This window comes from Cyprinus carpio, chromosome A9, assembly GCF_018340385.1.
Source record: "Cyprinus carpio isolate SPL01 chromosome A9, ASM1834038v1, whole genome shotgun sequence".
Taxonomy (NCBI): domain Eukaryota; kingdom Metazoa; phylum Chordata; class Actinopteri; order Cypriniformes; family Cyprinidae; genus Cyprinus; species Cyprinus carpio.
The window spans coordinates 7,644,547-7,666,053 of NC_056580.1; the positions used below are offsets into that span (position 1 = coordinate 7,644,547).

Consider the following 21,507-nt stretch of genomic DNA (forward strand, 5'->3'; position numbering starts at 1 on the left):
CCCAAGCTGCTTGAAGTCCAGTGTTAAGTTTCCACAGTCTGTGATGATTTGGGGTGCTGCAATGTCATCTGCTGGTGTTGGTCCATTGTATTTTTTGAAAACCAAAGTCACTGCACCCGTTTACCAAGAAGTTTTGGAACACAAAATGCTTCCTTCTGCTGACCAGCTTTTTGAAGATGCTGATTTCATTTTCCAGCAGGATTTGGGCACCTGCCCCACACTGCCAAAAGCACCAAAAGTTGGTTAAATGACCATGGTGTTGGTTTGCTTGATTGGCCAGCAAACTCACCAGACCTGAACCCCAGAGAGAATCTGTGGGGTATTGTCAAGAGGGAAATGAGAAACAAGAGACCAAAAAAAGATGAGCTGAAGGCCACTGTCAAAGAAATCTGGGCTTCCACACCACCTCAGCAGTGCCACAAACTGATCACCTCCATGCCACGCTGAATTTAGGCAGTAATTAAAGCAAAAGGAGCTCCTACCAAGTATTGAGTTCATGTACAGTAAATGAACATACTTTCCAGAAGGCCAACATTTCACAAAAAGATGTTTTTTATTTTTTATTTTTTTATTTTATTATTGGTCTTATGAAGTATTCTAATTTGTTGAGAAAGTGAATTGGTGGGTTTTTGTTAAATGTGAGCCAAAATCATCACAATTAAAAGAACCAAAGACTTAAACTACTTCAGTCTGTGTGAGTTTAATTTATTTAATACATGAGTTTCACAATTTGAGTTGAATTACTGAAATAAATGAACTTTTCCACAACATTCTAATTTATTGAGATGCACCTGTAGATACACAATGCTTTATTAGCATGACATTTAGTCATTGCACCAGGTTTCTATCTGGTTTGAAAATCAACCTACATGATCCCTTGGGTCCGGGTGGTCCTTTAACTCCAGGAAGCCCATCGGTGCCAGGTGGCCCAGGATGAGTGGCAGGATTACCAGGTTCTCCAGCTTCACCTTTGGCTCCCTTTGGTCCACGTGGTCCCCCTGGACCCCACAAATCCACTGTGGATCAGAGAAACAATCATATCAGTGACATAGTTTGGTTAAAGTAATGTCTAAGCCCATATGTGTTTGAAAATAATGTTAAATAGTTCACTCAAAAAATTATTTTATTCTAATTTTATTTTTAATGCCAATCCCATATGACCCACGTACTTTCTTCTGTAGATGAACAAAAAAGCTGTCAATCTCCAAAAACGTCAGAAAAAGCACAATAAAAGAGGTCCATATGATTCATTTGCTAAAAATCTTTTAAAGTTTTACTCTAAAACCTGTCAGAAAGATGAGTTTGACGTTTGATGTCAATGTTGAATTACCATTGGCTTTGTGTGCCATGTCACCTATTGTGATACAGCAAGTTTTACTACTTTTTGAATTAGTGTTGTCAAGATACTAGAATTTCTAACGCTGATATAATAATAACAACTTAAAGACATCAATATCCAATACTATTTTCAATACACTTTTAGATTTTTGTATACTGTTTACCTGTTTAGAAACGAGGTATCAGGAGAGTATATAATTGGTTAGTACACTGCAGCAGTCCTCGTGTAAAGACCAAAGAGTGTAAAGACCAGCGACTCCACCTGCGCAACTCCACCAAAAAGGACACCAACAAGGCATTTGAGTATTGCTTTTTTCCCCTTTTTTACTTTTTGTACAGCTTGTTCTCATCTGCTTGTTTTAGTCAATTGTACTCACTATGTGCTTTCAAATCTCTACTATTACTACAAACACTCGTAAATTGTGCTCTGTACGTGGGAGGCAGCACAATCCTTACAATCTGTGTACTGTCCCCATGTCCTCTACTACTTCACTGTCTATTCCAATTGGTCTCTGGAACTGCCAGTCTGCTGTAAACAAAGAAGACGTTATTTCATCTATTGCTACTTATTCAAGTCTTAACCTCATGGCCCTAACTGAGACTTGGATCAAACCTGAGGACACTGCCACTCCTGCAGTCCTCTTCACTAATTTCACTTTTTTCCACACCAGTCTGCTACTGGTTTGCTAATGTCAAATTAATGGAAATTTTATCCTTTACAATCTTTAACTGGTAAAAGTTCTTTTGAATCACATGCAATTTCTATTACCCACCTGGTTAAAATCCACTTTGTAGTTGTTTATCATCCCCCAGATCAACTGGGTAACTTCTTCAACAACAATCAGTGGCCAATTATCCACACACAATCCACACAAACTGACAAATACATGATAACAACAAATACAAACTCTGTCTCCTCCTTCTCTCCACTCTTGGAGCAAGACGTTTCCAAACTTATTATTTCCAATCATTCTAATACCTGTTCTGCAGCCTGTCTGATAGACATTATTGCCTGGATGAAGGACCATCACCTTCAACTCAACCCTGGTAAGACAGAACTGCCCGTGGTTTCAGCCAACCCAGGACTTCATCACAACTTCTGTGTACAGCTAGGTTTGTCAACCATAACTTTTCCCAGGACAGCCAGGAATCTTAGAGTTGTGATTGATGATCAGTTAACCTTCACAGACAATATTGCTACAACGGTCTGATCCTGCAGATCTACCTTATACAACATTAGGAAGATTAGACCCTTCCTATCAGAGCAGGACACACAACTCCTTGTCCAAGCTCTTGTTCTCTCCAGACTGGACTATGGTAATGCTCTCTTGGCAGGCCTTCTGGGATGTACTGTCAAGCCTCTGCCACTGATCCAGAAGGCAGCAGTGAGATTGGTCTTGAACGAGCTGAAGAAAGCGCACTTCACATTTCTCTTCATCAGTTCGCACTGGCTTCCAATAGCCAATCGCATCAAATTTAAGGTACTGATGTTTGCCTACAAGACAACCACTGGCTCTGCACCAATATACCTAAACTCACTAGTTCAGAATTATGTGCCTTCCAGAAGTTTGCGCTCTGCAAGTGAACAACGCCTTGTGGTGCCAATCCGAAGAAGCACAAAATCACTCTCACTGACCTTTCCTTGGACTGTTCCCAGCTGGTGGAATGACCTGCCTATCTCAATTCAAGCAGCTGAGTCTTTATCCATTTTCAAAAAACATCTAAAAACATATTTTTCATCAGCAATTGACCGATTAATACTAGCACTTACCTATTCTATTCTATTCTATTCTATTCTATTCTATTCTATTCTATTCTATTCTATTCTATTCTATTTTTTTCTAATTCAATAAAATAATAATAAAAAAAACTTGCTATGTGTACTGTGCTAGACTAACTGAGACAAGTGTATACTGTTGCCCTCTTGTTGGTCTGATTGCTTCTATTGTTCCCCTCATTTGTAAGTCACTTTGGATAAATATGTCTACTAAATGATTAAGAGTAAATGTTAATGTAAATTTTGGGTTATTCGTCTCACAATGGGAATGATAACCAAGCCATTTCACTGAATGCAAAGCATGGCAAAGAGCAGAATTACTTGTCTAAACTTCTCCTTGAGAACATGAGGGTGAATAAATAATAAAGGATTTTCCATTTTAGATTGAAAAATACCTGTTTGTTGTTCAGAGGGAGGGGGGCCTGGGGGACCCGGCAGTCCTTTAGTACCCTTAGGACCATGATCTCCAATTGGGCCACGCTCTCCCGGAGGTCCTGGAGGACCCACTATATAAGCAAGAAAAACAGACAGAAGCAAATAAAGAAAAATATTGAGAAAGTATTGGGAAACTGGACTGTATGTTGAAAGTCAGATTAGGACTATTAAAACAGCAGATAATAAGTAAGGGATAATGTAAATTTTTTGTTAAACGAAGAATAACCCCAACAGGGTGATCCAGTCTTGTATCACCCTGAAGGGGATTATTCTGCGATAACAACCAGCTGGATGTACATTATCCCGCTTATTACATGGCTACTTGCCACATAAATAAATAATTAGACACAAAATATTGATTTGAGTTGAAATATTTGAACACATAGCTTCCGTGAAGACAACTGTTGCGAGTAAACGGCAAATTCAAACTAGATGGACATTTAAGGGATACGGTGCAGTCACACCACTTATTACACAACATTTCACCACTTAAATAATTTGGGCGATAAAAGATTTAAGATATTGATATCCACCATGAAAAAACTGTTCCTAGCATGAGTATAGCACCGACTTCAGTTACCTGGATGAGCCTGTGTTATCAGCTTTTATCGAGGGATAACATACCTTTGAATGTCACAACTGACCAATCAGAATCAAGTAATCCACAGAGCCGTGTAATAAACAGCTATAATCTTAGCACATTATTTTTAGTACCTCCAGTATTATCAAAAGGACCAATCAGCTCTCCAGGTTCTCCTCTATCTCCCTGTTGAATGATATGCATTTAGGTCATAAAATTTTGATGCAGATTGAATGTTAAGGTATGACAAGAAATAGCACTAAACCAGAAATGGATTTATACCTTGCGACCATTATTTCCTGGGAAACCTGGTAGTCCAGTGTCACCCTGTAGGAATGGAGAGAGATTTTAAGAAATGCTTAAGTCCACAAAAAAAATCAACAAAACTGTTGGGAAAATGATCAAAATTATGTACCCTAGGTCCTGGCCGGCCATTTAGTCCTGTGTTTCCCTGTAATTCATTGGTTAAATATTTTAGACAAAAATGTTGAATGTGTGTACATGTCTAAATCAGATCAGAAAAAAAAGTCTCTACATAGGGTTAATACAGAGATTTCAGCTCTCAATCAATCATACCCATTCCCCTGGAACCCCTGTCACACCAGTCTCTCCTTTGGTTGATAAATATCCCTGAAAAAAATTATAATAAAAAATTATCAAGATGCTGCCAATGTCCCTGTAGGTTCACTCGGCGGCAACCTTGCCAGCTATTTTCAAGTCACTTTTATCTACTTGAATGAGGAAAGACCATCTGCAAAACTCAGGATTACTTTTCAATAATATATATATTATATGACCAATAAAATCAGACCAAAATTATGTGAAAAAGCATTTCCATCTATCACACTAAACATTCTATCACACTCTATCAAAAAGCCAGTTTTTTTTTTTTTTAAGGCAGGGTTTTCATTTCAAAAAAATATTTTTGTGTTCAAAAAAGCTCACATGCCACCTACCGAATCTCCTGGTTGTCCTTTATTACCTTTCAAGCCTTTTTCACCCTGTTAAAACAAATGAAAGATATGAAAATGATAGTAGAGAGATCATTTGCGCCACTGAGAAAAAATATTTGTAATATTTTCATAAACTCATTTTCTTCTTGCCTGCCAATCTGAAGGGTTTGGACGGATTTGTGAGTAAGGTCCTGGTGGGCCCGGCTCTCCATTCTCCCCCTGTGGTGAGGATACAAACTCCATGTGGGTTAATAGTGCAGATAATAGACCATAATATTAGTCTGACATAAGACACTAAATATTTGTCTCACCGTGTCTCCTTTGACTCCTTTTAACATTTTAGTGCTTTCACCCTGTACAGAGACAACACATTAACATATTAACATCAAATGGAAGATGTTTATTTACCAAAGTGATGTAAAGAGGACACATTAGAATATGCTATCATAAACCATGAAAGTACATCTTTCATAAAATTAAGCAAATCATTGTGTTCTACTACCTTTTGTCCTTTAACACCTTTAATGCCAGTAGGACCCTGAAGAAAGATAAACACTTAACATTAAGAAGAATTGATGGTAGATTTGGAATAAAGCAAGCAGTACTTATATTATAACTAGGGTTGTCATGATTATAACTTGGGCTGTCTAACACTTTTAAACTAATTATCAAATTAATTGCACATCAATTTAGACTGAGAAATTACCCCCCAAAAGTTAAAGTCATTAATGTGTAAAATGAGAAAAAAAGAAAGAAAAAAAGAACATTGAATAGACATTACAAATATATCAAATGTATCATATACATATGTCATAACATTGTTTTCATATGCTTCATTTGAATTGGCATTTAGGTATAATTGCACAGACTGTTCAGAGGTGTCATGAATGCATTTACACTGCAAGTAGAATTGCATAAATAATGCTATGAGATTTGTTAAATAGCTGATTCATTCAGAAACAAAGCAAGTGAGAGTCTTTATGAAAGGATCCCTGATTCATTGGCTCACTTGATTTGTTCAAAACCATGGATTCATTCAGTAATGAAACACTGCTGAGTGTTGTTTGGAACAGTTACGTTGCGACTTTGCAACTATTTTCATTGGCGAAATTGAGCAAAAACAGATTGACATATTGTCTTTAAAACGTTACATAATATTAAATTCTTTTTTATTTAAATGTTTTGTAAAATCAGTGTCATTTTCAAATGTACAGATATTCAGGAAAGGACTCTGTTTCACGATATCAAAAATGATCACGATAAATATCAAATCTTTATTTCTTTCAAGTTTAAAGGCAGGTTTCTTCTCCTGAGTGAAAGTTGTAGAAATCATATTTTTTTCAAATCATGAAAAAGGTTTGTGCTCCCTGATTTTGATGGCACGGTGCAGATGTAAATGTTCCTAAACAATCAAAAACAGTAACATCTGTAGAAATTGTAACATCTCATCTCATTTTTATAGAGTAAAATAGAAATATTCTGACAGTTTGAGTTGGGAATCTACTTTTATTAAAATTAACCATTGGTCATCTATAGTATCAAACATTTAGATCATGATAACCAAAGGAAAATACACATTTTACATAGACAGCCCTAATTATAACAGTACTTTTATTGTGCGTGTGAATAACTCACCCAAGGACCTTGAGATCCTGGCAGTCCTCTGTACCCTGGGTTACCAGTTGGTCCCTGTAAGAGTGAAATGTAATGTTTTAGAAAACACTTTTTCTCCTTCACCTTGTCATTCCTGATGGGTCAGTTTCCTGATAAAAGTCAAACTTACAAAAAATCCTGGAGAACCTGGTGGTCCTGGATCTCCCTATAATACGTCAAAGAATAATGATGCAGTTTTATTTAATTATACCAAATGCATTTATGTAATCTTCATTTATAGTAAATGTATACATAACAAAGGTTTAAGGTTAACTTCTGGATCAACCAAAATATTGCCTCTGGTCTCTCGTATTGAATCCTCTGGTGAAACATCTAGTTCCTCTTACCCTGAATCTTTCCATATAAACCCACATCTCCAAAGGGTCACCCTTCTCCCCCTTCATTCCTGGCCGACCCTACAGAATATTAAAGTTACAGACAGACAAGTACACAGAGACAAAGTGATTGAAAGTGAGTGTGTGAGAAAGTAAAAGCAGTATATGTTAGATGGGTTATGTATGAATTATGCATAGATCCTGTGTAATAAATGAACACTCATACTGATATTCCAGATTCGCCATTATGTCCTGGAATGCCTGGCGTTCCTGATTCTCCCCGGGTTCCATTACAACCGTCAGCTCCTGGTTTTCCACGAGGCCCAGACGGCCCAGGATGGCCCTGATGAGAGGTCAGAAACAAAGATTTGACCAGCATATTCTGTTTTACCTTCAGTGAGCCATATTGGGTGAATCCAAAACCAAGAAAAGGTATTTATGGTATTTGAACTATATTACTGGATGGAAAACTTGTCTATTCTCATTGATTAGGTTTAATAAATGTTCATTGAACATTGGTGTCTTTTATCTTATTTCTGTTGTTGCCATTTTGTAAAACTCTGCTGTATGTTGTGGCTAATGAAAGCCTTAAACATAATACTGTGGATATAAACAAAATCATACTTACTGGAACACCATCGGCTCCATTAAACCCTGGAACACCTCCAATTCCCTAAAGAAAGCCACAAACACGTTAGCATTTCATCTCATCTCATGTAAAATTTGACTCTTTTACCCACTCTCAGAACTACTCTTCAGTTTGTTTAAAAGAGAATGATAAATGTTTAAGAGTCATGTATAATGTCATGGAGACATTGTGTTTATTATTTCTTTTACTGTAATATTTCAACTTTTGTGGCTAGACCTTACAAGACCCTCAGACTGAATCTAATCAAATACAGTACTTTACATAACCTAATCAAAACTAAGAATGTAAAGTGAAAATTACCATTATTTCTGCACTAAAATGTTATTCTCATAACACTATTTCTGTCAAATGTGCGGTGATGAATAATTATGTCTGAAATATATATATTGTATAATTATCACATATTTATACTGATCAGCCTTAGAAAACCTACTGTTTTTCTTTCAAACTTATTGGAGGTCATTTATTTTGTGTGTTTATATTTATCCATTCATTATTGTGGTGAATAAGCAGAGTGTAACAGCTGCTTCACGACCAGTTAGAAATTTCATTGCAACCATTTGGAGGTGAAAAGCGTCAGTCATACATGAGTGCTGGAGATAATGAAGAAGCTTAAACTCCATCTAAGCCTACTGTTATAAATTCTTACGTAACTGCAGAAGTGGAGATGAGGACAGAGAGACTCACCACACTTCCTTTTGGACCCATAAAGCCTCCTCTGCCATGGTCGCCCTTCTCTCCTTTAGGGCCCTGGAGACCAGGGTATCCTGGTCGCCCATTAGGGCCTGTGGGACCCTGGGGACCTAGGGGTCCAGGCAATCCCTAAAGTTCACATACAGAAGTTTACAAATTAGTTTAAATGATATACCCGATTTGAATAAGTAGGTGCATTTACAGTCAGCAATCATCAGGTTTTAGAACATAAAATACACAAGTTATATCATAACTTTAGTTTAGCTCCAACCAGCCCCAACACACCTGCCTGGAAGTTTCTAGTAATCCTGAAGACTTATATTAGCTGGTTCAGAAGCATTTAATTAAGGTTGGAGTAAAACTCTGAAAGACAGTTTTTTTTTTTTTTTTTTTTTTAAATGCATTACCTATTTTTTTTTTTTTACCTATTTTTTATGTATGTATGTATGAATGCATGTATTTATTTACTTATTAAGAATTAAGTGTAACAAGTGAAACATAATATAAAGTTACTGTACTTCTTGCTAAATATTACCAGAAATGTCACCTGCTCATTATTTTTAGTAAAGATGAAGGTGAATTATTATAACAGTGAATTGCATTGTGAAGTGCACTGATATTAAACCTGTGATGCAATGTTAATAAACAGACATAATAAACTCTAAAGGTTTATAATATCAATTCACTTACCAAAAACATTTATTATGTCAACCATTGCCTGGTTTATGACTGTAAAAAACAATATATGGCATGGCTAGCTACCATACTTCTCTTGATTTTCCTTCAATATATATAATGCAAAGTTTGCATTTGTTGTATGCACGCAACACCTGGGATAACCTACTACATTTGCTGTACTTTTTAATAGTATGCAGTATACAGTGTACACTGCACACTTCTGAGTAGGCACTAAACTAGTAAAATTTCATTTAGAACATAATCCAGCCTTTTTTTTTTTTACATTTCAAAACATAACCACTAGATGGCAAACTCTGTTAACAGTCTGTAAAGCTCTAGAGCGCCATCCAGTGCTCTTACCACCGAATTGCATATATAAGTTGGGAAGTAAACCTGTTTAAAAAAGATTTTTAGGTTGAAATATGTTGTTCCTTGACTTGATCTGAACTCATTCATTAGCCGAAACATACATCAGTCAAACATCTGCCCGATGCACAGCTTAAATCTTCTAAAAAAAGTCCTTTGTACATGCTGTACTTTAATAGTGATATTAGATGTGTGTTTGGAGATTTTGGGAGACACAAAAATACTTTGTTTTTACACATTCATTTTCTACGTGGGTATTAAAACATGTTTTCCGATTTCTGTTTCCAGAGACTATTAATGGTGGGGAAACAGTGAGTGTTTTTTGAGTGCCATTTAATTATGATTCATTATGTATAAGATTTGTACGCCAACTCTGAGAAACACGTGTAACGCGAGCCATTTTTAAGAGAGGAACTGAAGAGCTTTCAAAAAGTGTTGGGGACAAATCCAGCCTTGGCAAAAAGTGGCTGGGACATTTCCCACCTGTTCATCCATAAATTACACCTATTCTGACAGATAAAGTGTAGAGGTACAAAAGTGATTGACTAAAAACAAAATAGGTGCTAGATTACAGTCAAGAACAAAACTTGTAGTTTTAGGTTTATATGAAGAGGGCCGGGTGGAGCATAGAGGTCTTAAGGTCCTCATCAGTCAAGCAGAGTTGAACCATGTGCGTCAGGTGTTTTGTGGCTCTGGAAGTCAAGTACTTTGTCCTCTGACCTCACAGATAAGGTTCTGGCTACTGTTTAAGCTGAGCTAGTGTGAAGATGTTTACTGAATATTACTGTGTACTGCCTAGTAAATGAAACCGTGCTGCATTATTCCACAGTTAAAATGATTCTGTCTGTGTGTGTCTTACAAGAGGTCAAGAGGATACATTCATGACTTAGCTGAATATATAGTGTGAGAACTGAATTTGTATTTATGAAACAAATCTGCCTGACATTGTGACAGTAAGGCTGGTGTGGGGGCACTTTGTTAAAATGCAGTTGATATTTCCCATGGTAGAAAAAACAAAACAATAAGTGGTTCTAGAAACATATAAGACATCTCAGACAATTAGACATAATATATTACCAAAATTCATATTTTCTTTAAAACTCAAGGGAGCATTTACGAAAACATTTCTTGACTGTGCAACTTATTACCACTGAAATGGGGCATGATGAATGTCTCAATTCCATGGAAAAAGAGCGTAACTGATAAAACAACTAAAATAGATATTATTAAATGTCTGTTTAGCCTAACATTACAACACTGGCATTACAGTTTTATTTCTAGTTTTTTTTTTTTTTTTTTTTATTACAAATTTAATTTAACATACACTCTTAAATATAAAGGTTCTTTATTGGTGTCCGTGGTTCCATGGAGAACCTTAAACATCCATGGAACCTTTCAACTGCACAAGAGGTTCTCTATAATGGAAAAAGGCTCTTTAGAAAATGTTCTTGAAAAAAAAAAAAAAAAAAAGGTTCTGAAAGATATTTTGGGGAAGCCAAAATGCTTCTTTTTCTTGATGATAGTGTTCACCCGCATGATTTGAGAGCAGACTGAACATCTTACTGTCAGTATGGGTCACATGATAAATGTCACAAATTTGAATATTTTTCAAACAATATACTACAAGCCACTACAGAGTCATGGAATAGGTCATAGTGAATTAATCTGCTCTTTATTTAGCATTTGTATTATCCAGCAAATCTCCCACATGTAACCTCGCCCCTTCTGCCAAATATATTATGTACATTCCCAAAATACAGCAAATATATGGCCCATTAAAAGTCTGTAGTTTGTTTTGACATGTTGTAGAAGCATCTTAGTAATCACCAAAATGTCCTTAGCAAAATGCCTAGCAACAATCTAGCGAAGACCCAGATAATCATGTTCATTATTTTTGAGAGTAAATATAAACATCCTGGGTGGTGCCCTCCAGTGCATGTTTTCACCGCTACGTGTCCTTGACACACTCTGGATACGTTATCTGTTGGTAGTTTTCAGCAAAATAAAGCATTGACGTATCTAGGCTTAGGCTAGCTGCAAGTCGCAGTCATCGAAAATACAACAAACTTTAATAAAGATAATCTTACTCCATGGCTATTGCCTGGCTTTCTTAGAAATTTTCTCCACAACATCCCCCTCCCCCCGCCTTTTTTTCCACACATGCAAAAATAATCACTCTACTAAAAGATTGAATACATGATGTTTGTTATTTCCTGGGCCATCACAAGTGACCGGGCCAATACTCTGCTGGCCTTCCCATGTCATGTCCCCTACTATGTGCCTTCCTGATTTCTTAACCCACATATTTTCTGTTCTGCCCAACCTGCTGTGCCCTAGAGAACCAGCAGACTTATATAAATATAGCAATATAAAGAGAACAAGTGCTTTCACCACTGGTCTCTGTTGAACCCCAGAGTGTAGTTATTTACTGGCCTGCATATTTGTGCCTTATGACCAATAGTCCCTTTAAGCTGCGTGTGTACGAGACCGCACAGAAGAAATAATCTGCCGCACAAAGGACATGCGCACAGGACACACGCTGGGTTGAGAAAGCCATTTGATTAAATTCTAGTAAATGCAAAATAATTGCAATGCTCGGGCAAACCGCTGTAGAGTTGGTGTCACTGTAGAGTATAGAGGGAATGTGGTTTACAGGTTTCCTAGAAAGACAATTGTGTTCAGACTGTGCGGAAAACGAGTCACTGTATAAATCAAATACTTTAATGGATATGGACAAAATAGCTCAACATGAGAGCCAACGTGAACAGTTTAAAAAAGACATTCATGCTACAAAATATATATTTTTTAAATGCATCATGATTTGAACAAATATAGTAACTGTTTTAAAAATGTTCTGAACAGCAAATCAACATATTAGAATGACTTCTGATCATGCGACTGAAGACTGGAGTAATGATGCTGAGAATTCAGCTTTAGCAACACAGGAATAAATTACATTTTAAAATTCACATAGAAATAGAAAATGCAATATTCAAATACAAAACAGTTATTTTAATTTGCACAATAATACTATTTTTACTGTATTGTTGCTTAAATAAATGTAGCCTTGGTGAGCATAAGCGACTTGAGGTTTCAAAAACATGAAAAAGTCATACCATTACTCAAGAGGCCTTGGCAGTAATGGAACTGGCAACACTCTTTATAATGCATATTAAGTGAAATGAGCCAGTCATGATGATAGACAAGCAAGAGCACCGGCAGTCTGCAGCACTTAAATCTGATTTGAATTCTTGGCACACTACACAGCAAATGCACTCAGATGAAAAGGTTCTTGGCTCAAGTCCTATCAATCACAGATAAGTGTGAATGCGTAGAAGCATGTGTTTGTGTGAAGCCGTAACCTTCCACAGTCAGATTAAGCCCTTGTCTCTGATTAAATCCACCTCAACTGAAAGGTGGAGTTTGAGTCTCTCATGGTCTCTGAAGGTTTTTTATTTAGTTTTTTTTTTTTTTTCATTTCGTTCATCTGGTATTGCTTTTGCAGATGTGCATCTGCTTACAAAAGAGAAGATCAAACATCCTTCAACCCTGCTGATTGCATTATGACTTATATCTGTCCTGTCTCATCCTTCCAGTTCAGATGCTAATGAGGAGTGAATGTCACATCTCAGAACTGAAACAAATTCCAAAGAATCATTTTAAAGCTTATCAGCTCCAGTTCCCGTTTACTTCCATTATATAAAACACAGATTACTCATCAAAATTTCACTTTTTTTATTTTTTAATAGAAGAATGTGGGTGGACAAGAGTCAGAAACAAGGCAAAACAAGTCTAAAAACTATAATAAGGCAATCAGGGCAAAAGCAAGTCTAAAAGTCAAAATGAAGGCAGGGGAGAGCAGCAGCTGAACAGCCTTTAATGCATTTGGAAAGATACAAACAGACATTGCTGTAAGTGTACATTTGTGTGAGGAGGAAATGAGCGATTAGCCATTAGTTTAATTAGACCGCTCCTGAGTGTGCCAGTTAAACTCTCCCAGGGTTCTCCAGTTCAGAGTGGAGCTATAAAACGTATAGGTCATTTCCTGTTTCTTTCACCCTCTGCTGCTGCCTCACACCACCGCTTCCTCTCTGCATAAATGTCTGTCTTTTGTTTTGTCTCTCCTTTCACTTCACTGCAAGTCTCTCCAAGATAAATTAGTTTAATTTCTGTTTTTTAATCTGCTGACCCTGTCGGCCTTAACGAAGTTCAATCCTTCTTGAACTTTCCATGTTTCCCATCCTCCTATGCAAACCCCCATCTTCACTGAGTGTGACAGTGATGCCACATTTAAAGTGTCAAGTGTCTCCTCACCTCCTCCATCACCCAAAAATCTGCAGGAAGAAACAGGAGACACGGAAGAGTTGAGGTGGGATAGCAGTAAATTTAGCAGTAGATGTTCATGTTAATTTTTGTGTCTGTAACTAAGCAAGATGTATAGCTGGATGTCACTTTTTTACAATATAAATAAATAAATAAATACTTGAAAATGATTAAGGATTATTGAATATTGTTATTTAAATATTGGGGTATTTTTTAAAATAAATTAATACTTTTATTCAGTAATGATGCATTGAATTGATCAACAGTGACAGTAAAGACATTTATAATGTTACAAATGTTTTTTTTTTTTTTAGTTTTTATTCATAAAAGTATCCTGAAAAAAATGTGCCACAGTTTCAACACTGATTATTTTACTGTATTCAACATAGATAATATTAAAAAAAAATGTTTTGCAAAAAAATGAGCATATTATAATTATTTCTGAAGGATCAGGTAACACTGAATAATAAAGTAATGGCTTCTGAAAATTCAGCTTTGCCATCATAGGAACAAATAATTGTGACTGTAATAATATTTCACAGTATCACTGTTTTTACTGTATTTTGATCAAATAAATGCAGCCTTTCAGGGGTGCACATGAACTGAAGGTCCCATGTTTCTGGATCAGCTACAAACAGTAACTCTAATCTGAGTAGTCGACTCAGGAAACAGGAAGCACTCTGGAGAGTAAAAGAAGCCCAGACAAATGATTGATCATCAGGACACTCTGAACTACTAGTCCAATGCAGGAATGCAGGTTCACAAAGGGCGCAGATTGAAAATGCCTTTGAAAGAAAATCTTTCACCATGTATTCCCCCTCATTTTCCAAATCTGTACTCTGCCACCCTCTGAACAAAACAGGATAATGTTTGAAGAAACTATGAAGATGAATACTTTTTGGATTTTTCCACAAGTTCTCAACACACATTCCATCCCAAAAGAGGATGGGAATTTATCAGCAATCCATGATAATTCAGAGTTTCCTCACCCATCTGTATGACTGTGGAATATTATGTTCCAAGGCAGAAATCCAAGCAGTAGTGAGTAGACTCAGCCCCAGCCCCAGCCCTGGATCATATTAGTCACATAAACTCTCTGAGGGCTAAAACCTCAGTGGAGTTGTGCATGTTCCTTACACCCCATTACAACACACAAACTAAAAGCACAACCCTGCTGTCATTGCTTTGCGTCACAGACTTCTAGAAAAAAGCACATTACATTAATACAGCCAGCATGGAGACAAAAATAACATCAGTCTTATTATATTAAACCAAAACATTTGTTTGGAATCACCCAAGATGGGCATGGAAGACTAACACATTTTTGGTGATTTTATACTAAGAACATCCGTAGCAGACAAGGGCAAGATGAGTCATATTTCCTGATTACAATAGAAGAGAATGTTCTCACGTTTCACAAATTCTCCAATGTAGGACCAGAAGAAAAATGAAATGCCAAAGAAATATACTACCCATCATGAAATTACACGTGACATCATCATCATCATCATCATCATGTTCTGGATGTGAGTCACTTGAGCAGGTGCGGAGGGTCTCTGGGCTGGGATAGGTGCTGTGTAAAGTTCCCTCTAATATTTGTTTAGATAACTACTACTACTGCAAAACCAAACCTTCAGACACCTGAGCAGAAAAACCTCATATCAGGGTTGCCAACTTTGGTTTCCTGGCTGGAGTGGGATTTTGATGGCGTGGGCTAAACCAATCACTCACCCATATTTGAGGTTTTAAGGATCAGACTTTTTCTTTTAATGTCATGTAATAAGATATTTTGACTTTTGTTTTCAATAAAAACTGCTGCGCCTAGGTCCTGTTTTTTGTCCTTCACTGCAAACACGCTGTGACAGTGATAAAGTGTTTTATTACATTTTGATTGATTGTTTCTTTGAGAGGGTTTTATTTTTTACTAAAAACTAATAACCAGCACCTAAAAACAAAGATATAAATATCTAGGCTAAATATCTAGGCTAAATGTAACTAAATATAAGGTATTTAAAAATTTTAGTATTTAAAAGAATAGTTTACCCCAAAATTTTAAATCTTTTAGTAATGCTCTCACCCTCACATCATTCCAAATGTGTTTGACTTTCATCCAGTGCTTCACACTCCAGTCCAATAGGTGGTGGAAAATTTCACCTGTTACTTCTGGTGTTTTAATGCCATTTGGCAAACCAGTGTAAAAGGATGTTTTATGACACCTACTGGACTGGAGTGTCAAGCGCCGCATGGCTCACAGGAAATCAATTATGGCAGTCATGATTTTACTGTAAAATTGCTTAAAAATTGTAATACTACTTTTCACCAAAACTATAAAATTGTTAGTGAACCACGTTTACTGTTATTTTTATTTTTTTTATAAATGTCTCAATCTTCAGTTAGGTAGGATGCAGAGTCATGGGCGTCCGAACCCACTCACTTTTACCGTCTCTAATTCAGCACATATGTCCATTCACTTTTAAGAGCACTGTCAGTCAAATTCATTCACTTGAGGAATGCCCAAATAAATTAAACTCCATTCCGTGTTTTAGCTACAGCCTTGACTTCCACGCTGCTGCTTCCTCAAATCCATTCCAGTAGGTTTATTCAGAGTCCATATAAATGAAACTGTATTCCATATTTTCACTACTCGTGCCTTCTGCACTCACGTGACACAGCAAGTTAAACAATGCATCTTAGCATATCTACTGCTCAGGTGGGTCTGGCAGTGTGCTTATATACTGTCACTAGACAAGCTGGTGTTTAAGTGAATGTTCATCAATTTTTTTTTTTTTTCAAAACAACTAACTAGACTTTTGTTGCTGTGTTCATTATTTGGGAAATGTTGCTAGGTATGTGGTAACCGTTTTAGGCTATAAAAGCAATTGTTTAATTAAAAGGTACCAGAATACAGGAAATTGCATCTACTCCAGTAAACTTTTTCTGAGGGAGGACCCACCCAGATTTTTTATTTAATTTTGTGCTTCCAACGCCCATGTGCAGAGTCAAGAAAACTATGATTCAGTACTTGTCTCAGCATATAATAAGCAATATTTACGCGTTTTAATTGTTATACAGTAGTGCTGTCCCAGACTAAAGACTTTTATCATCAACTAGTGGTCATACATTAAAGTCATTAGTCGACTAATCACACGTTTATTAAATTAATTATTTAAAGATTCATTATGGTATATATTTAATATATAGCCTATTCCATGCTCAAGTGCATACATAAAGTTAGCGGAAAAGCACAGGCAAATGTAATGACTATGAATTTGTCAGAAAAAATATCAAGGAGATATTTTAATTATTTCTTGTAAACTAGTGTTTCCTAAGTCAGTGTTGGCTTCAATGTTTTAGTTTATTTTTGTGATGTGCTCTAGTTCATGGAGACAGAGACGGCAGAAAGCACTGAAGTCTGCACAGAAGCAGCATCAGAAGTGCATGGCTGGAGTGAACATGGGCAGTGTGAGGTCTAAACCTAACCGTTACAGAGTAGCTCTCACCAACCCTCACTGTTTTCCATCATTGGGAAGGCACAACAACTATAGATGTATTTACATAAGAGTGAGACTGATGCCAGAAGACTTGGCATTTACGCCATTACTGTATAATGACTTGGGCTGTTGTTTAAATTTCTATTCGTTTGTTTGACATCTCAGTTAATCTTGTGCCATCTGGATACTGATATCCACACTGAGAGATATCTCATTAGGAATAGCGTCACTGTTGATGTGGAGATTCATACTAAGTAAACAGTGGGCAAGTCATGTAATGTGAAGCATGCTAGTGATGTTATGACAATGATGAGTAGTCTTACTGACTCAAAGAATCTGATACAATTCTCCGGTTAGACGTTTTGGCTGAGGGTAGAAAATATTTCAGCATGATGAAAGGGATACATTTCATGAAGATCTGAACTTGAGAACGACCTCAGCCATCTGTACCTACCCAGAGCTCTGCCCAGCACACTGTCTTTGGCTTTAAAAGGTAAATGTGAGCTTCATTCTCTCAACGTCCCCTAATGGGTGCCAGTAAACACACAGACACAAAGACAGACTGAATGAGAGAGAGAGAGACCGAGTTGTAGAAATGGAGTGTGAGGAAGTCCAGACCTCCATGTTCATCTATGTTTGTATGTGCAATGTTAAGCCATGCCAACAACTGTACAAAATTATAAACACATTTAGATCCATATACAGTCATGCTGGGCTCTAGGGGTCTACTGAGTTTCAAAATAAAACCACTCAATTAAAACTCGGTTCCCACGACTTTCTGAATTCACAATGCACTGAATGTTTCACATTTATATATTTTGCTGATGCTGTTTATATGTCATTAAGAGGGCTAGTATAGTTTGTTTTTCTTCTTTTTTTTTTTAAATAAACAGACAAGGAAAGCATCTATGCAATTATTGGCTACCGTGCAAAAAAAAAAAAAAAAAAATTGGGAAATAAGGCCAAAAATGTGACTTTTCCCCTTTAAAAACACAATCAAATGAACATTCTTAAGACCAGAATGTGGAGGTCAGTGTGCTTGGATGATGGGAAAATCCTCCTGGATCTGATTCCAATTGAGTCTCTTCTGAGCTTAAGACCAAAGGTTACGGGTCAAAGATAGTGTCATGAATGGACACAGATTAAACTGAACCTTGTGCTTCATGTTTTTATTCAACTTAGTCCACAGACTACAGCTCACAGGCACAGTTCTTTTATCAGAACATTTATCAGGTTTTGATTGATAAATTCTATGAGCATATTTTATTTTATACAGTAACTAAATACAAAAATCTAACAAATATTTAGATATGATAATAATGGTATTTAAAGATTAGTGATGGGTGCTTTTAAAGCACTGCTTCGAAAGCTTTGCATATCATTTGTTGTACATGCACAGCATGTATCGAACACTTAGTCTTATGGTTTCAGTAAACAAGGTTTTGTTACATCATAGCTTTTACAAAATGTTTCGAAATTTCAGTGGTTCACCATTGGGTCTCTGTGAAGCTATGAATCACTTTGATCGCCCCCCACCCTTACTTCTAAATTATGATGTTTTTCTAGGTAAAAATCTTGATAATATTATTAGTGTACTTTAGAGAACAGTACAAAATAATAATAATAAAAAAGGCAGTTCATAACCCCTTTTTAAAAAATGTCCTGGCTCTTCCAAGCTTGGAAGATTTATGTACTTTATTTTGCTTTAAAAGTCTCAACCACCATTCACTGCCATTACATAGCTTGGAAGAGCCAGGACATTTTAAATATAACTCTGATTACACTCGTCTGAAAGAAGAAAGTAATATACTCCTAGAATGACTTGAGGGTGAGTAAATCATGGGGTAGTTTTCATTTTTGGGTGAACTATACCTTTAAATAATGGGTAATGCAGAAACAATTGAGCAGGGTACTCCATAATTATTGACCAACTAAGAATAACATTGGTGCAGTTGATTGATAGGTCAAATACTTCAAACTTCAAACTTCAGTCATTGTTTACTGATATTTTATCTTTTTTCAAAAAAAGCAGTGTGTTCAATAGCAAATTTTATCTGAACATTTTAATATGTTATCATGATCACAAAGGCCTAGCTGAATGACATGAACACAGGTGTATCTGGAGCAGTAAACCTCTCCATACACCCCTAAATTGTAGACATATTCTGGAATTTACTGTCTGGATATGTGGATTTAACTGTTCAATTAAGAGCCGGTGCAAGACTTCCATACATGGTGCTCTGACAGAGAGATAATGCATTAATGCATTCTATGTTAAACACTACAGTTGCTTCATGTCACTAAATGTTTCATGTTCCCCTGGAGGTATATTTGGAGACCATGTCCCAGTTAACTTCCCACTGGAGCTGATTTTATTTAGTCTATGACTAATCTTCACAATGAAATATCTTCAGTCCTTGGGAAAAGCGATAGTCCAAATACACATGAGGCTCTGGGGCTGCTTCACACAGATACCCCCGGTCCCTTCTTTAATAGGCACTCTCTACCGCCCCCCCCCACCCCCCACCCACCAGTATTTACACATTGTTGCGGACTGGTCTAAAGGACTAGAGCGGTTGCCATGGTTCATTCTGTTGGTTTAGTAACAGATATCTCCCTTAAGGAAGGCAGGAATCTAAACAGGATGGTGGAGAGATAGAGAGAGAGGCACTAAGTGGGTGTCTGATAATATCAAAATTTTAAGTGTCATCCTTGTGTAAAACCATCTTTAAGCAAAACATTTATAGAGGGCAAAAAAGTATTTGTACAATTTTAATATTATGAATGCCACTGCATTAGATACAAATTATTAAAACAAATATCACCAGCAAACAAATTAAATGAAACATGTTCTACTAACACTTGACAAACACTATACAAAGTTAATTATTTTATTATTTAAAACCTAGCACACAAACCCCTTTCACATGCACATAAATTGCCAGTAAATTACCATTAAAAGACCTTTTCAAAAATACCAGTAAATTAGTTCTAGCAATTTACCGGAATGCAAAGCTGTAACATTACCAGTAAATTACTGCTAATCTGCTCTGTGTGTACGCAGAATGAGATTACCAGTATGAGCATGTACGAGTTCAGAACCCGAAGAAATAAGACTACTACTCTCCAACAATAACAACATTACGCAGATGACGCATTTACTGTGTAGTTCGATTTTGAAGTCATCTAATACAAAGTCTCTGTGGTACTTCAGAGTGGTACTTACAATGGAGCTGAAAACAGCTGCCCTCTCTGAAATAGGTGACTAAATAAAGTGTCAACCAGTAGAACTGAACTAAATCCCCCTGGCTCCATTTTCAAACACCTCCTCTTAACATCAGAACCCAGAGCTGACAAATAATGCTTATATGAGACAAAAAAAAACAAACAAACAAAAAATTCTGAAACCGAGTATGTTATTTAATATTGCATATATGTAATTAGCCCATAGAGAAGGCCTTCAGATGAAAAATCATTTTAACCTATATACTGTATACTCGGTAGGTGAGATTTTTAAATAGTTTTTGAAAGATATTCTCACAAAAGCTGTATTTATTCGATTAAAAATACATTAAAAACAGTAATATTGTGAAATATCAATATTTAAACTGTTATTAATATTTTGTGGAATCTGTGATACATTTTTTTTCAGAATTCTTTATTGAATAGAAAGTCAAAAATCACAGCATTTATTTAAAATTGAAATCTTTCAAACTTTAATGTCTTTTGTAATGTCTTTATTGTCACTGTTGACAAATTTCATATGTATACAATAAAATTATACTGACAATCAAATATTTAATTGAATATATTTAAGGTTAAAACACAAAGACTAATTGAGTTAAGTGTCCCAGTGATCCACTCTGTTTCTCTTTGACCTGGTCCTCATAACAACATTCAGAAGGGACAGAGCCTGGGGCAAGCAGTGGGTGCACAACTGAACTGACCTTAAGTAAAAAAACAGCAGCATCAACACACAAACCGACATCTGTAGACTGTATTTAGGGAACCATTTGTCAACAGTGTTATTCAAAATGTCACAATGACACTTTCCAACCATAATAAATCATTTGACACTCTCCTGATAACTGGCTTGGGCTCAGAGGATGCATTCTGCACAGATCAGCTACACTGGGATCCTGTGTTTATTATACTTTTAATGTGTTTAGATTTGGCTGTAATTGGTCCAGACACATCATCTTTTGGTCTCTGGTCCACGTGTTGCTGCACGTGCTT

The 21,507-nt window shown here is 36.4% G+C and overlaps 1 protein-coding gene across 1 annotated transcript in view; it reads right to left on the reverse strand.

Moving 5' to 3' along the window:
- LOC109069403 (collagen alpha-2(IV) chain-like) overlaps positions 1 to 21,507 on the reverse strand; it is a 74,935-nt gene that overhangs the window by 15,525 nt on the left and 37,903 nt on the right. The window contains exons 5-20 of the mRNA XM_042763077.1: positions 8,408 to 8,542; positions 7,700 to 7,744; positions 7,298 to 7,414; positions 7,084 to 7,152; positions 6,867 to 6,902; positions 6,719 to 6,772; positions 5,586 to 5,621; positions 5,395 to 5,436; positions 5,234 to 5,302; positions 5,087 to 5,131; positions 4,707 to 4,760; positions 4,546 to 4,581; positions 4,413 to 4,457; positions 4,265 to 4,316; positions 3,511 to 3,621; positions 870 to 1,016 (exon numbers count right to left, since the gene is read on the reverse strand). Coding sequence (XP_042619011.1) covers positions 870 to 1,016; positions 3,511 to 3,621; positions 4,265 to 4,316; positions 4,413 to 4,457; positions 4,546 to 4,581; positions 4,707 to 4,760; positions 5,087 to 5,131; positions 5,234 to 5,302; positions 5,395 to 5,436; positions 5,586 to 5,621; positions 6,719 to 6,772; positions 6,867 to 6,902; positions 7,084 to 7,152; positions 7,298 to 7,414; positions 7,700 to 7,744; positions 8,408 to 8,542 — 1,093 coding nt within the window. The remainder of the gene's footprint in view (positions 1 to 869; positions 1,017 to 3,510; positions 3,622 to 4,264; positions 4,317 to 4,412; positions 4,458 to 4,545; positions 4,582 to 4,706; positions 4,761 to 5,086; positions 5,132 to 5,233; positions 5,303 to 5,394; positions 5,437 to 5,585; positions 5,622 to 6,718; positions 6,773 to 6,866; positions 6,903 to 7,083; positions 7,153 to 7,297; positions 7,415 to 7,699; positions 7,745 to 8,407; positions 8,543 to 21,507) is intronic.